We start from the raw sequence: 16,288 nt of genomic DNA on the forward strand, positions 1-16,288 counted from the left end.
GGCTCCATCTTACTTTGGAAGTTAAGAAACAAAAAACTCCAAAACAAGATTCAATGATAGGGGCATGAAATGAATAACCAAACATTGGGTACGTAATTGAAGAAGAATTAAAATTATGGGACCAACATATAAAAAAACATTGTTTAATTTTTCACTCCAAATAATTAATTTTTTGGCATTTTCTTTGATTTATTTTATATTTATTACCAACAATGATTATAAAGTATGGGAAAAAAAATTAATGGGGAGTATGGTGAGAGGCTGGAAAAGAATGGGTCTATTGGCATTGCTTGAGTGGATTATTATTCTATCTCATCATCATAAATTTTTAATTGAACTAAAGTTTTATAGACAAGCACTTGATGATTATCTAACTTTCATTCATTGTATTAACCATAAAAAAACGACATCACAATTTTTGGATACATGCACAATGTAATTGTTTTAATTTTATGAACGAAATTCAAGGACAAGTCGGGTATAAGATAAAAAAAAAAATCAAGGAAAAGAAAAAATCGATGTTTATGTTAGATGGATTAAGTTTCTATATTATAATTTTTTTTGAAGAAACCGTAACTCATGCCTGCCTCTTTTGAATTCATTTATGATAAAATTATCACATATCTCATTCTTCTAATTAATTTTTTATTTTAAATATATTTTAAATAATATGTATTATTAGATTAATTTCATTTATAAAATTTAAAAACTTCAATGACAATAAAAAAAAAATAAATTCTCATAAAAATTAACTGTTGAAAAGAATGATTTGGACTGATTGCTTGAATAAACAGGTATCCAACATTGCTGAGTCAAATACATAGGTGCAAGAGTTTATCATTGGTTAGAGATGAATTAGATCAGTAAACAGTCAAATTAAGGTCATTAATCTGAGCTTATAAAGTCATTAGCAGAAAAAATAAAAAAAAAAAGGAAAGGTCGAGTTGAAGTCATGGTAGTGTTAATCTGGGCAACATGCAATGTGTGGTATTAGAAAAAAGGTGATTAAATCAATTAGGAGTCGCAATGCCTTTTGTCAATTCATTCTTTTTAAGTGGCATGAATGATTGCCTTTGACTTTTCATTGGAAGTCACTAAAACTGATTTAGTAATAATGCCCCTTTGCTTACATGTTATTCTAGTTTTTCCCCTCCTATTTTTATACTTTTACTGACTTACCCACATCTTCTTTTACATGTAATGTTAACTCAATTGAGGTAATGATTAAGGACCACCCAGTGAATTGCTTTAGTGCGTTGGAAACTCATTCTTAGACCATCATTGGCACTTGAAGTTTCAATATCATATGTTACGAGAATAAATTTTAATCATATTAAAATCATGCATTAAATAAAATTTAAGTTTGAAATTTTTTTTAAAAAATAATCACCATTTAAAAAGTAATATCTTGATAATAAATTTTTACATCCATTAATCTAATAAGGAGAAGATTCTAATCCGCTATGTTGTCATTTTTTTTAATGAATAGGCATTAAGCTCGTATTAATTAATTTTAACCATCAACTTACTATTATTATATCTTCCATAGGATTTAGATTCCATCAGCATTCAACAATGCGCATCTTACTCGAAGGACTTAATTGTAAACAAGTTGAAGTATTTGGGATGTAATTGCTAAAAATAGTCGAAACTTTGTGCTTGGAAAAACAATCCCATAAAGTTCCAATAAAATATGCTTCGATTGATCGTGGTGTTTTCACATGGGCAGTGGCTCACAAACGTGCCCCGACAAAAAAATATATTAATATAATAAAATCTAATTTCACTAGCATCAAGCAAAACGTGCCTCAATAATTAATTTTTTTATAATTAAATGGAAATAGATCAACGGTCAGGATTTATTCTCGATACTCCAACGCGTCTCTTACTTTATTATCATTTTTTGTTTATTATTTTTTAGGCTGTCTTTATTCCCTACCATACCATGAATTGTCGCTTAGTGTAGAAAATTTCCAAATTTAAAAGAAAAAAAAAGAAAGTGAATATCTTTAAGCGAACTCAAAATACTGGAGTGGGCGAGTGGCGATTAATTGGGAAACTGCCGCCGATATTTTGGGAATTTTACATCGGCGGCTCTTTAGTAGAAGAAGCCGAAGATTTAATTTAGTTACAGGCTGTTAAAATATTCACTATAACGTTGTAATGTGATTGGACCACATCGGCTGCTTCTTCTTGTTTTTCCTTTTTTAACCAAACAATATATTTTCTAATTTTTTATAGAGATTTTATTCCACCAACAAAGACAAAGAAACATCAACTCAATCAACAATATTTAATGTTTTGGTCTTTTGGAATAAATTATGGCCATTAATACGAAATAATGTTTTTAACATATTTTCTAATTATAACTTGTCATGTGTTTATTAGCAATGCTGAATGACAAAATGTTAAGTTTTTGTTATTTCAATTGGATTTTAATTGATTTTAAAAGTTTATAGTCATAATTACAGATAAATAAATAAAAATATAATTTTATTTATATTTAATAAAAAAGTAAGAAATTTATTTTATTTTTTATTAAAATTTAAGGATATATTTGTAAATTAATAAAAAATTGTTAATCTTATTGAAAGGAATTGAACTTATTTATTACTCGAATATTATTTAAAGCATAATTTAAAAAATAAAAAAGCACCCACTTAACTTAAAATGGCAAATGAAAAATTTATGGTTTAATACTTAATTGATTTATTTAATTATTTTTTAAAAATAATATTTAATAAATTTTAAATTTAAATTAAAACAATTATAATTATTCTTTTATCTTTAAACTATGATTTTTTTATTAAAAAAGAGTTTTATTCTGACAAAATTCCCACCTCTCTCGAGTTAATCCTGCTCCTATCCATGCAATGAACCACGTGCCACGCACATGCTGTAACCAAAGCCAAGAAGCTGCGAACAGAGAGCTAACTTAAGTACTTCAACCCTGGCCCTATAAGCTGCTTGACACGCCGAACGTTTACGATTTAATCGGCTGTCCGCGTACCCGCCCCTTCGTAGAAACCGCCCTCTTCTTTTTTTTATCCACTCTCCAGTTCCCCTATTTCCCCATCCACCCCAAGAAAAATAAAAAATCGGCTCAAATTCACTCCAAATAAATCCCAAAGCAAACCCAAATGCACCCCAAATAATCTGATCGCCATTCTCACCCTTTCTCCTTTTCTCTTCCTGCTCAAACCACAAAAAAAAAAAGGGTACGAAATCTGGCGAAATCTTATGGAATGACGGACTATCGGTTAGCGCCGACGATGAATCTTTGGACGGACGACAACGCATCGGTTATGGAAGCCTTTATGAGCTCTGATTTTTCTGCTTTTTGGCCGCCCCCGCAATCCTCTGCATCCACTTCCACACCAGCTGCTGTTGCTGGTGGACCGGACCTTTCGAAGTCCTCTCTCGCCCAATCTCAGCCCTCCGTTTCTCTACTCAATCAAGAAACCCTTCAACAGCGTCTCCAAGCCCTCATCGAAGGCGCCCGCGAGTATTGGACTTACGCCATTTTTTGGCAGTCCTCGTACGATTGCTCCGGCACTACTGTACTCGGCTGGGGCGATGGGTATTACAAAGGCGAAGAAGATAAAGGAAAGGGAAAGTTGAAGGCTTCTTCATCTACAGTTGCGGAACAACAGCACCGTAAAAAAGTGCTTAGAGAACTTAACTCTTTGATTTCCGGCTCTACAGCCACCACCGATGATGCCGTCGACGAAGAAGTCACCGATACTGAGTGGTTCTTTTTAGTATCCATGACGCAGTCTTTCGTCAACGGCAGCGGGCTTCCGGGACAAGCCCTTTTCAATTCGAGTCCGATTTGGGTTGCTGGGTCGGACCGGTTAGAGAGTTCGATGTGCGAGAGAGCGAGGCAAGGGCAGGTTTTCGGTTTGCAAACGATGGTTTGTATACCGTTGGCAAATGGGGTTGTTGAATTGGGGTCAATGGAATTTATCATGCAAAGCTCAGATCTGATGAATAATGTTCGCGTTTTGTTTAATTTCAATAATGGAATTGAAGCTGGTTCGTGGTCTATGAGTAATAACACAGCTGATCAAGGCGAAAATGATCCGTCTTCGCTCTGGATTAGTGATCCAAATAATGGAGTCGAGCTTAAGGAAAGCAATAACAACGGCAACAACAATAATACTAGTAATCAGAATCAGCAGATTCAGAACTCGATTCAGTTCTGTGACAATCCGAGTTCGAGTAGTTTAACTGAGAATCCGGGATCTATTCATGCTGGAAATCATCAGCAGGGGCAGAGTTTCTGCATGAATTTCTCCAATTATGGCTTTGATGGGAGTAGCAGTGTAAGGAATGGGAACTCTTCTTCTCATTTGTTGAAACCAGAATCAGGGGAGATACTGAATTTTGGTGACAGTAAGAGAAGTGGGAATGGGAATTTGTTCTCAAGGAACTCTCAGTTTGTGGTGGAGGAGAATAAGAAGAAGAGATCGCCTACTTCGAGAGGGAGTAATGAAGAGGGGATGCTTTCGTTTACTTCTGGTGTAATTGTGCCTTCTTCAGATGTGGTGAAATCAAGTGGCGGTGCTAGGGATTCGGATCACTCTGATATTGAAGCTTCTGTCGTTAAGGAAGCTGATAGTAGCAGAGTTGTGGAGCCTGAAAAGAGGCCTCGGAAACGAGGGAGAAAACCGGCTAATGGAAGAGAAGAGCCTCTGAATCACGTTGAAGCAGAGCGTCAAAGAAGAGAGAAGCTTAACCAAAGGTTTTATGCCCTGCGAGCCGTGGTTCCTAATGTATCAAAGATGGATAAGGCATCACTCCTTGGTGATGCAATTTCATATATTAACGAGCTTAGGACAAAGCTACAGAATGCAGATTCGGAGAAAGAGGAGTTGCAGAAACAAATGGATGAGATGAAGAAAGAATTGGCAAGTAAAGAGTCTCGTTCTGCACCACCACCACCACCTGATCAAAACCTCAAGATGTCGAACCACCTTGGCAATAAATTGATAGATTTGGATATTGATGTGAAGATCATTGGATGGGATGCAATGATTCGAATCCAATGCAGTAAAGAGAACCATCCAGCAGCAAGGTTAATGGCTGCCTTGAAGGAGTTAGACCTCGATGTGCATCACGCTAGTGTGTCAGTAGTGAATGAATTGATGATGCAGCAAGCCACTGTGAAGATGGTGAGCCGGTTTTACACACAGGAGCAGCTTAGGCTAGCACTGGCATCCAAAGTTGGAGATGCAAGATAGAGAGTATTGAGCGGAGCTTGATCTGTCTAAGCAATTGGGATAGAGCTTGATCGGAGATAAACAGGGCCAGAGTTTCATTGTTTAAAATGGCTTCAGGGCCTCTGGGACATTTTAAGGCTCCCGGTAGCACATGCTCTGTAAAATATTGTTCTATTTTGTTCTTAAGTAGTGTTTAGTATAGTTAATAGTTTGAGAGGTGATCTGAATCAAGGAGAAGCTTAACTGGTTAGCAGGTTGATTGATTTCCTATTAATTTTAACACTGATTAACCTTGTTGAGCTGCAGCCAACTGGAAATAGCCTTTTTGTGTTAAATCTTGTAGTAGTATGTCTTCAATGTATATAGCATGTTATTAATTTGAACCTGAATGAAGTTCTGGGTTTGTTACTGTGTTTCCTCCATGGTTCCTTCCCTGGACTATGCTTAACTTTGTTTAAGTACTATTAAAGTTTTGCTGGGGCATGAAGCATACGCTTACACCTTTTTATTGAGGCGTTTCAGACATCAACATTAGTTTTTGAGGTTGTGTGAACAAGGGGACATTAGGAACTCTTATTACTTCATTCATTTGTATCCTTTGTTCCTTCCTTCAAATGCTTTTGTTGTTCTTGGTAGTGATGTTTCTTGCATTTTCCTTGCAAGCGTCGACGTGCTGGCTACCCTTTTGATGAAAATAGCTTTTGGGATGTCTTTCTACTTTTATTTTATTTTTCATTTCAAGGACCGGGGTGATCTGGTTCCCTGTTTTAGGTATCTTTTCGACCATATAATGCTTTCATGCCAAAAATGCACCGACATTTGTGATAGGAAAAGAGCTTTTACATCTGAAGGATTGCATGTGAAAACCTGCCTTCTCCACTGCCCTTACTGCTCTGACAGTGTTGCAGAAAGACCAATATATTTGGAGGATGGATCCTTTATTTTTCTTAATATACTTGGGTTAGTTTTAGTATTTTACTATTAATTGCTTTCCCCAAATTTTGCATTGAATTGGGAGACAATGGTAAGAGCCTCTGCTTTATATGACGATTTAAAATTTTGGTGCGATAGTTTATGACATTTATGAAAAGCATAACTTCAACTAGAAATTTGGACCTTCAATTTAAAAATGAACCAGACCACAAAATTCCAAATCTTAGTTTAAGGTGGCGGTGAGGCATCAAGTAATGTTTGGCTGTCACTTATCTTCAACTAAAGTCACTTGATGGCCAATTAGATTCATAGAAACTTTTTGATAAAGTTTACGTTACATTTTAGCCTAAACGATAGATAACAAGAATTTTATTTGACAAAATAGATTGTCACGTAAATACATATCTCTCGTTATGATTTTGTTCCTGTCTATGTGATCTGTTGAGTAAAATGCTGAACGGATTCAACTTCTGATGTGTTATTTTCCTGGCAAAAATAAAGATTAAATTTTTTTAACAAAATCAGTAATAAGTTATTAAGTCTATCAGATCAGGCCATATGTGTTTTACAATATTGAATTACATACCTCTCCATTATTATTCTTTTAGAAGTCACTTGGTTCATAAAATGAAACGATTCCCCACAACGTTGGAATCTGGCATTTACCAAGACTATGGTGGCCTTCGGCATCAAAGATGCTTTATTCATCTTCAATATTCACATAAAATTAATAAAAATGAAAAATTATCAATAAAGGTTGATTCTGATTTGTATTGTATATATTCAATGCTTGTTGAACCAAACAGCAAATTGAAGTGGTTAGTATTGGACCGTGAAGTTGATACGCCTGTAATCAAGAATATTTCTGCTGTTAATATATTTTTCTGGTAAATTATTCATTATCTTAATTCATCATGCCAGAATTGCAGATTCTGGTACCCAACATCATTGGTAATTAAAATTTTTCATGAAGATGCAAGTGGGTTTTTTTTTTTTGTGCTAACAAACCTTTCGTCTCATCCCACGCTGGAAAAGAATAACAGAAGGAATCATGAACTCAACCAAAAACAAGCTTTGCTGTAAAGCCTAAAAGTAGAAGAAGGGTCCAAGCCCAATTAGGCAAACCTTTCCATTGTAAGCTTTTTCAAAGCTAAGCCATCCCCTGATTTAGTTCTTAAGGATCAAATCTTGCAGTTGTAGCAAACTTCTGCACCTACTCTATTAATTTTTAATACACTACCAAAGTTCTTTAGTTTTTTTTTAAGACCTCTATTATCACTGCAACACCTGGTAGAAGAAAAAGAGACAAGTTTTATTTCAACATATATTCAAGACAATACTAGGAATAAACTTACAAAAATTTCAAAACAGATTTCCATCAACATGATTTAACCAAGTGATGAGGTTGATTAGAAATCCAATGTGATAGTGCCAAGTGATAAATCTCTTTTCTTTTTTTTTTTTTCTATAAATTGTATGATGGTGAGACATCCAGTCAGAAGAGAGACAGAAGATTAAAAGAATGGAACCATAATATGGGCTTCATTAACTGCTAAAGCACTTATTATAGTCAATTCCAGGAATTTCAGAACAAATACCCAATTTCTATTGTAGCTTATCACTTTCCAGATTTGATGAGTCATAGGACTAGAAACTAGAAAGTTTCTGCTTCTGCTGGTCAAACGCAGAAAACCTTGTGGAAATGGAATATCTTTCAAGGGAATTGAGTGAATGTTTGAGAAAGCCACAGTGTTTTGTACGAGACAAGTTCCCTTGTTCCTTTTGGAATAAAAATAAACGGGATTCTAACGGAAGATATGATTCGAAAATGGGATTATGATTCTTTTTAGCTAAGGCATTAAACTAAAATATATAGGATGAAAATATTAAACGCATATGGTTCTGAATTCAGATGGTTTTTTGCTTTTGCTCCTTTTCACTCCAACAGTCGAAACTAATGAATTTGCCTTCTGATTCTCAATGAAATTCATTGAATTCGATACAAAATGAGAAGCTATCATGGCAAGAAAATTTGTAAAGCATACATTAAGTATAGTTGGGAACATGAAATGTGCAACCAAACCAAATGAAATTAAAAGAAACAAACAAAAAAAAAAAGGGTAAAAATCTAAATTTGACGATGAAATAATGTGTTTGATTCAGAGAAACAAAAAGAAATCAATTGGTAGCCATGCATGTAGTCTCAGTTTCTTCTTTCTTAATTAATCAACGCACTCTCATCTTTTTATCCCTCTCTCCTCTCAAATCCTCAAAGCTCCAATCCCTCCTCATTCCACAGCTCCTCACCAACCTTGGTTCCCCGTCGACGTCAGCTTCAAACGCCACAGCGCCATAAGTTGTATCAATTGTATTTAGCCGGCGGTGACTCTTCTTTATCTTCTTTGAAGGAACCACGGACATTGTCTCACTTCTGATTTGCTCGTAAGCTGCGGGACTTATATTCCCTGACCAACTTCTATCAATCCTTATACAACAAAATTTCCCGCTTTCCTTTTCTTTACCACAATCCCTATCATTGTTTGAATCTGTTCTTCGCAGGACCTGGCGAGTCAAGCAGTTGAGACTCATGGCTTTTATTTCCTTTTGTCACTTTGTTTGATATACGATCAAGAGAAGGAGATGACAAAGGAATGGAGGGATTGAAAAGAAATGTTTTCCTTTGAGGTTTTAATGGCCTATTGGAGGTGGTGAAAAACAAAAGTGGTTAATTGAACAGCTTTTGGTATTAATTTTAGGATTATTTTTTTTTCTTTATTTTCTTTTCTGGATTGGGATAAATGTTCCCGCAAAGACAGGTAAACCAATTCTAAATTTGATTGTCCTTTGTGATAACATTAAGATTTGGGAATTAAGAAGTTGTGATCTAACAGCTAGCCTTGCCATCTTTAGATGTATTTGAGATTTCCTGTCAAAAAAACCATTCGCAAAGAAATGCAACTTATTTGACTGTGATATTCATTTGAAATATGATATTTCATTTACATATGTCACTCCATAAAATTCAATCTCAAATAAATTAAATTCCATTTTTCACACATTAAAATTTCTCTTCTCTACAATAATATGATTCAAAGGGTATCCTGCCAACATTTTAAAGCTTCCTTTTTTTCTATTTGAATGAATTTCCTTGATATAAGCTAAAAGGGTTTATTAATCAGAATTTCCAACAATGAATCCATTAATATTACTTGTTTAGGGTTAGGACACACATTCAATAGCATGTCCAAAGTGCAGGCAAGAACACTCGATCTCTAGGCTTATCCATGTTTAAATATCTTTCAAGCCAGCAAAGATTCGTAGTAGTATCTTTCAGGATGCCGACCTTAAGGAGAATCTAAGTTTTCGCCAAGAACTAGTTTTGGCTTTGTTTGTCTTGCAAACAAAGGGGTGGTGGCGCAGTTGGCTAGCGCGTAGGTCTCATAGCTTTCTTGAGTAATCCTGAGGTCGAGAGTTCGAGCCTCTCTCACCCCATGCTTTTTTCGTTATGGGCTCCCCACAAGAAATTCCAGGCTCTCACTTGGAGTTGGACAAAGCTAGCCTAAGAAGAGCCTCCACCTCAGCTAAGCCCATGAGTTTCATTTGCATTCATTTGAAATCGACGAGATGATACAATATTAAAATAATATAAATAATTTAATTTAAAATTTTAATAAAATTAAAAAGTTATATTTTATATATTCAATACAAATTATGATATATATTTTTTATGTAAAATACGAGATAAATATAATATTTTTTACTATAATAGAATACGAATTGCCATATATTTGTTGGTTTTTCTTTTCTATTCATTTTTTGGGATTTAAATATTGGCAAAATTTTACTTATGATATAAATGGGGTTAAAAAAAGTATTTCCTAAACCAGATGGGCAAAAGAAGGAAGAAGCTTTCTAAATGGTGACGGAGATTGAAAATTTGTAGCAAAAAACGTAAGTACGTGTAATGTTTTTCTGATGATTAGGTAAGCTCTTAGCTTATTATGTATGTGTTAGCATATTTGTTGAATTTTAATTACAATGTCCCGTCAAAAAAGAATAAGACCATTTACAATATTCCTAAATCAAGTCTATGTTTTTGACACTTTTTAGTCCATAAAAATTCAAACCAATGATGAATGTGACTGTTGAAATCAATGATAAAACCTACATTTCTTCTGATGATAATATTATTATGGTTTTAATCTGATTAATTAGTTTTTCTGACGATAAAAAAAAAAAATAGTACTACCTACACTATATTCTAAGTTTCAAATAGGTTATATATATCATCAATTGGGTGGTGTAAATGGTAAAAGATCAATTTTTTCGACATAAAATTTTTTTATTCGAATTTGGTTGATAATCGTTTGTTAGGATTATTTTGAATATACGATTTTCATTCATTTATTTTAAGTTATCACATACAATATATCTTATCTTGATTTAAAAATTTGAATAATCTATCTATTTCGAATTTAAAAAAAATGATATTTATATCTATATGTAATCTTAAATTTGAAATCTAAACCATAATACTAATCTTACTAAATATTTTTTTTTCTTTTCCTATATATTATATGTATTATAATTATACATCCAAGACAAAAAAGAAAAAGGAAATTAAGAAATTTCGACAATGAACATAAGAGAAATTAAGAAATTTCGACAATGAACATAAGAGAAATTAAGAACTTTCTATCACTTTGGCGTTGTTAATGGTGGAGACCAAGATGTCTTAAGCGACCAATTTGCATGATTTTATTTATATTTATTTATATTCCAAAGTGACCATGAACATTTTGGAATGTTCAGCCTCCACACGTACGTCGGCTGCTTTTAAAGCCTGGAAAACTATGTCTAAGCAATCTTGCCATTTTGCCTAACTTTTGCTCCAGTTTGCCATCCCCCTTTCAATGTTTCTATTCAAAGAAAATTTAACAAATATATATCATAACGATTATTATCGATGATATATAGGAAAAACAAGTAATAAAGAACAAGGAATACTTAGGTTTTATGAAAAATACTAATTTTAAATTTAAATTTTAATTCATTTGATTTATATAATTATTTAAAAAATAATAATATTTTGTAGGTTTAAAATTTCAAATTTAGACACTTATAATATTTTCTTTTACTTACAGACTTCTATCTTTTTGGTATTGTTTGAAAATATTGGTAAGATTACATCTCTAGTCATCCTTAAATCTACAAATTCAAACTAGGTAGCCTCATTTCCAAAGCCTCATCTCCTCATTTTCAACATTGCCATAAAAAATTCCATGGGCATTCATAAAACAAATGGCATGATTAATATTAGAAAAGCATTCAAGTAATGTACAAAATTGATCATCATACCAAAATAAATAAATAAAATATTGGATAAATGTATTGGTTCCCGGAAGCCTCATGTATAACACTGTTGTTTATAAGTTATAAGCCTCATGTACAAAATGCTTCAAGGGTAAATTTTGAATGTATTAAGTTAGTGCATTTGAAAAAACGTTTTAAGATTGTTCAAGAATGATATTAGGATTTGACAAAACTTGAAAATACCTTTGATTATATATTACAAAAAAATATAATTATTTCTTAATTCACAAAAAATAAAATTACTTTTGAAAATCATAACCCAAACATTATGAAAGCTTGAAATATTATTTATTGTTCATTTTATCTTAAAAAGATTTTGTTACTAAGTGCTTTAAAAGCATTGTTTATCTTCAAAAGATGAATGATTATGTCATTTTAAAAATTATTGTAGGATTAATGCTACATATTGTTTAGTATTTATTTATGAAATCACATAGTAGTCGTTAACATATTGCAAATTGCTTGATTTTTAATTTGAATGATTATAATTTAAATTCGAACAAATTTAAATAAAAAAATCATTAAATAGTTAAATAAACAATGTGAGGTGTCAAAATAAAGAATTTAAAGCATCCGCTGTTCGAAAAACCTCCACACCCCTACAAACTGTAACTAAAAAGTTAAGATAGTATGAAATTTAAACATCGCCGCTAATCTCCTGCTTTTACCACGAAATGTTGTCGTCACTAATTTATGGACCCAAATTTGGGCCCGCAGCACAATACAGGAAAAAGAAAAACTCGATTTTTTTTTTTATTTTAAGGGGAAAAATTATCCAAAAAATGAAGTTGACCCACGGGCTAGAGCTAGGGTATACTTTCCTTTTTCTTCCTTCGATTTTCCGTTTCTTTTCTGTTGTTCTCATTCTAGAAAGACGAAGAGGATCTTCAGGGGAACCTTAAAAATGCAAATCCTGTAACTTTTCATTCGTTTGTTTCTTTTTTTACTCACTTTTATTTTCATTGCTTGTTTTTTTTTTAATTTTTACCTGGATAGTTTTTTTGTGTTTGTTGATCTTGTTCTTGAAAATTGATGGAATTTTATGATTTGGGCATTTATTTTTTGGAGCTAATTATTTTTCAAATGTTTGATCTTTGTTGTAGTCATCTGGGATTACCTTTTTGAGTGGAAATTTTGGTAGGTTGGTTGGTTTTTGATTTTTTACATATATGATGCAGGAAGCTGAGGTTGGGCAGTTCTGAGGGACAAATTTGAAGAATTTAGACTTTAGGGGTTTTGGGTTGGAAGAAAAGGTTGCTCTTTTTCTTATTGTCTATCAGTTTTTGAGTTTGGTTTTGGTAGTTTTTGGTGGAGGTTGATTTGTTCTGTTATATTACTGTGAAGAATATTGGTTGTATGAGCTTGGAGCACAAAGTTTGAAGATTTTGAGTTACTACTGCCTTTTAGATATCTAGAGAAAATCAATACTGGTTTGTGGACTGGTTTTTTGCAGCCTATTTGAAAGCTTTAGGTTGCTGTTGTGAAATATTTGCTAGCTGCTGTATGAGCTTGGATTTTGAGGTTCTGGGATTTCCTGTTGAAGCTTTTGAATGGTTTGACTTTGTGGGTGTTTGGAAAAACTGAGATTAGTTTGTTGTGGTTCATTTTGGAGTTTAGTTTTTTGAAATGGATAATTCGAGGAATCGGCATAATGATCATCTCGGTGTGAACAAGATTGGAAAGAATATAAAGAAGAGCCCATTGCATCAACCTAATTTTGCTAATAATGCAGCTAGGCAGCAGCCTCAGCCTCAGGTTTACAATATAAGCAAAAATGATTTCAGGAACATTGTTCAGCAGCTCACTGGTTCGCCTTCACCAGATCCTTTGCCCAGACCCCCACAGAATTCTCCAAAACCCCAAAGTTTGAGGTTGCAGAAAATTAGGCCTCCACCATTGGCGCCAATCAATCGACCCCATATTCCACCTCCAGTTCCGGTCCCTGCCCGTGCTCATGCACCAGCCACAGTTCCCCCTCCTGTTTCTTATAACAATAGCTTTGTTAGACCTGGTCAATATGGACAACCATCACCTACAATGTTACAACCTATGATACCCGGAGATGCTGTTTGGGCAAACACAGCTGAATCTCCTATCTCAGCTTATATACGATACCTACAGACTTCTCTTATAGATCCAAGTCCAGTTGGAAACCAAGTTCAACCTCAACTACACCCCCCCGTTACAGGTCAACCTCAGCCTCCACCACCATCTTCTGGTTTACTTCCTAATCCACAAATATCAGCTCTCCCTTCCCTAAAAGGAGTAAATGGTCCTGTACCACCGATGCCTAATCTTCCTTCTCCGGGAATGAATGGTCCTGTTCCACAAATGCCTTATCTTCCATCACCAGGGATGAATGGTCCTGCCCATTTACCCTCACCAACTTCTCAGTTCCATTTGCCATTACCTACTGGTTACATGAATTTGTTGTCCCCCCGCTCCCCTTACCCTTGGCTGTCTCCTGGGTTTCAATTTCCTCCAATGACTCCCAATTTTGCTTTTTCACCCATGGGTCAATCAGGGATTTTAGGTCCAGGGCCTCACCCTCCGCCTTCCCCTGGTCTTGTGTTCCCATTGTCACCTTCTGGTTTCTTTCCCTTCCCAAGTCCAAGATGGAGGGATCAATAGTTCAAGATATTGCATTGTTGTTCTCATCAGTTCTGTGCTTGTTGAGGAACCAGGACCTTCCTCAAGCAGGATCATCTCCTTCGCATGGAGGTTCAATTGTGAAAATATAATGTACACTGCTGGCGTAAGGGTCTTCTTAAAGTTCTATTTTCTTTTGTCATGTCCATACCATTTCACAAGTTGTTTGTGCTTAGGCTTTGTAACAGCTGCAATGTTTTTGTATTCTTGGACAAGTTTTACTTAGGAAATAGTGAAGATTACATAACTCAGTTGGACATCTGGACAGGAGCTGTAACTTGCAAGGAGGTAGGATCACGGGCATAAAAAAATTATATAGTTAGGCAATCTAGTTGAAAATTCTTGTGTAGTTGTGATGTTGTGGATTAAATCCTTATTAGTTTTAGTTAATTTCTTGTTCAATTGAGTGGCATGTGGGAATAAAATATTCAAGCATTAACTCTTCATTATTTATTTTTTCAAGTTATTCAAAATGAAGGCCCATGTTTTTAGAGTCAGACTATCTCAAAGTTTGCTCTAGATGTTTGATTTTTCGTTGCAACGGTGTTGAATTGCTTATTTGTAAACCATTTTCTAATAAAATCTTGCCTTCGATTACCCAAAAGACTATTTCAAACTACTTACTTTTGCATAGCAATTCAGCAAAAGCAAAATTTATAGCGTTTACCAACAAATATAAAGCCTTAATTTGCTCCAAGTGCTTGATTTATGTGTCTCTAAATCTCATGTATTGACCTAATTACCATATATAAACCTACACGGTTCCATTGAATGAACAAATTTCTTAAAATGGTGAAACAGAGAACGAGCGTGGACCCATGGAATGATTTATCCAAAAAAGAATTTAGGATGCGATAAGCTGATGATATACATGAGAACATATACAGAATTTTATATTATGTTATATTATATTATATGATATATATATATATATATATATATTATAAGTAGACACTCTTGAAAAAAATTCTGAATCCGTTATTTTGTTAATCATGATCACAACCAAAATACAGAGTGAAATTGTGGTTTAAACATCATACTTTATACTAGGGTTCCAACGTCCAAGGGTGATGCATCGTTTAGTTAGAAATTGCTTGAAATGGTGTTGTTTAGTATTGAGGACCTAATACATCTCAACATAAATGTGTTCCAAATGGAGTCTAGTAACTTGAGGATCCATTTTTTGTTATAAAGAATGAAGATTGAACCAGCTTTCTTTGTAGTCCTGATAGCATCGAAGAATATGTGCCTACCATACGGCTTTGCTTGGATTGTTAGAAATCTGTTGAACCATGTGAAGAAGGGAAGCAATGAACCATGAACGACCTCCCTCACTGAAAGCATTGCCATATTCATTTTCCCCCTTTGAGCTTGGTGCACTTGGGACATAAATCGGGCCAAAGCTCCCAAACTCGGGTCAGGGCAATGGACAGCAATGGCCCAATGTGCAAAAACTTGGACAGAGAATACTGCAAGTTTGTGATCATTTGTGATCACAAAGTTTTGATCATCGTCTAAAGTTAGATATGGCCATCAACATATAATCATGTTTTAGAGTTACTATGAGATCAATCCATCCTTCCAATACAAGGGGTTATTGGATATTTTTAAAAAAAAAAAAGGTTTGACATATATTCTTTGAGATTAATATTACATGCATACTTAAATCTCCCTCGAAATTAATCATTTTCTAACAACTTCAAAAAATTATAAAGGGCATTCTTGACATTATATTATATATTATCATACCTTTTTTGATCTTTTGATAATAAAATCAGAAGAATAAACATTACATAATTTTTAATTAACAATAGAAACTATATATAGTTATAAATATAGGTTATAATGTTACATATTGTGAATAGTTTTGAAAGATATTATCACAAATTAGATTCTTGAGATTTTGAAATGGAAAGTCCCAAGCATAAACTAAAAAAAAAAAAAAGGCGATTGGATGGAGGGAGCTGACGCATATATAAGACATCCTTCGCTCTTTTTTTCTTTAATTTGTAATTTATTTTTAAATTTTTTTATCTTACTATTTACTTAATTAAAAAAAATATTACGAATAAAATTCTTTTAAATTTGTAACCTCAAAATGTTAATTTTAA

The 16,288-nt window shown here is 33.8% G+C and overlaps 3 protein-coding genes across 4 annotated transcripts; 2 read left to right on the plus strand and 1 right to left on the minus strand.

The window, feature by feature from the left end:
• The first annotated feature begins 2,974 nt into the window (after positions 1–2,974).
• Positions 2,975–5,637, plus strand: LOC111304723 (transcription factor MYC2-like). Its single transcript, XM_022901582.2, has one exon. The coding sequence runs from the start codon at positions 3,246–3,248 to the stop codon at positions 5,241–5,243; it is 1,998 nt and encodes a 665-aa protein (XP_022757317.2). The 5' UTR covers positions 2,975–3,245; the 3' UTR covers positions 5,244–5,637.
• Positions 5,638–8,200: 2,563 nt separating this feature from the next.
• LOC149516691 (uncharacterized) lies at positions 8,201–9,114 on the minus strand. Its single transcript, XM_089766169.1, has one exon. The coding sequence runs from the start codon at positions 8,742–8,744 to the stop codon at positions 8,382–8,384; it is 363 nt and encodes a 120-aa protein (XP_089622295.1). The 5' UTR covers positions 8,745–9,114; the 3' UTR covers positions 8,201–8,381.
• Positions 9,115–12,294: 3,180 nt separating this feature from the next.
• Positions 12,295–14,623, plus strand: LOC111304727 (protein HAIKU1-like). Of its 2 annotated transcripts, none has more exons than XM_022901595.2 (2): positions 12,295–12,443; positions 12,707–14,623. In XM_022901595.2, the coding sequence occupies exon 2, from the start codon at positions 13,155–13,157 to the stop codon at positions 14,157–14,159; it is 1,005 nt and encodes a 334-aa protein (XP_022757330.2). In that variant the 5' UTR covers positions 12,295–12,443; positions 12,707–13,154; the 3' UTR covers positions 14,160–14,623. The 2 variants fall into 2 exon arrangements, with proteins under 2 accessions (XP_022757330.2, XP_022757339.2); XM_022901604.2 differs by having other exon boundaries at positions 12,320–12,443; positions 12,632–14,623.
• The last annotated feature ends 1,665 nt before the right edge of the window (positions 14,624–16,288 follow it).

The sequence above is a fragment of the Durio zibethinus genome, chromosome 9 (assembly GCF_047325235.1).
Source record: "Durio zibethinus cultivar Kanyao isolate XHJ-2024 chromosome 9, ASM4732523v1, whole genome shotgun sequence".
Lineage (NCBI taxonomy): Eukaryota > Viridiplantae > Streptophyta > Magnoliopsida > Malvales > Malvaceae > Durio > Durio zibethinus.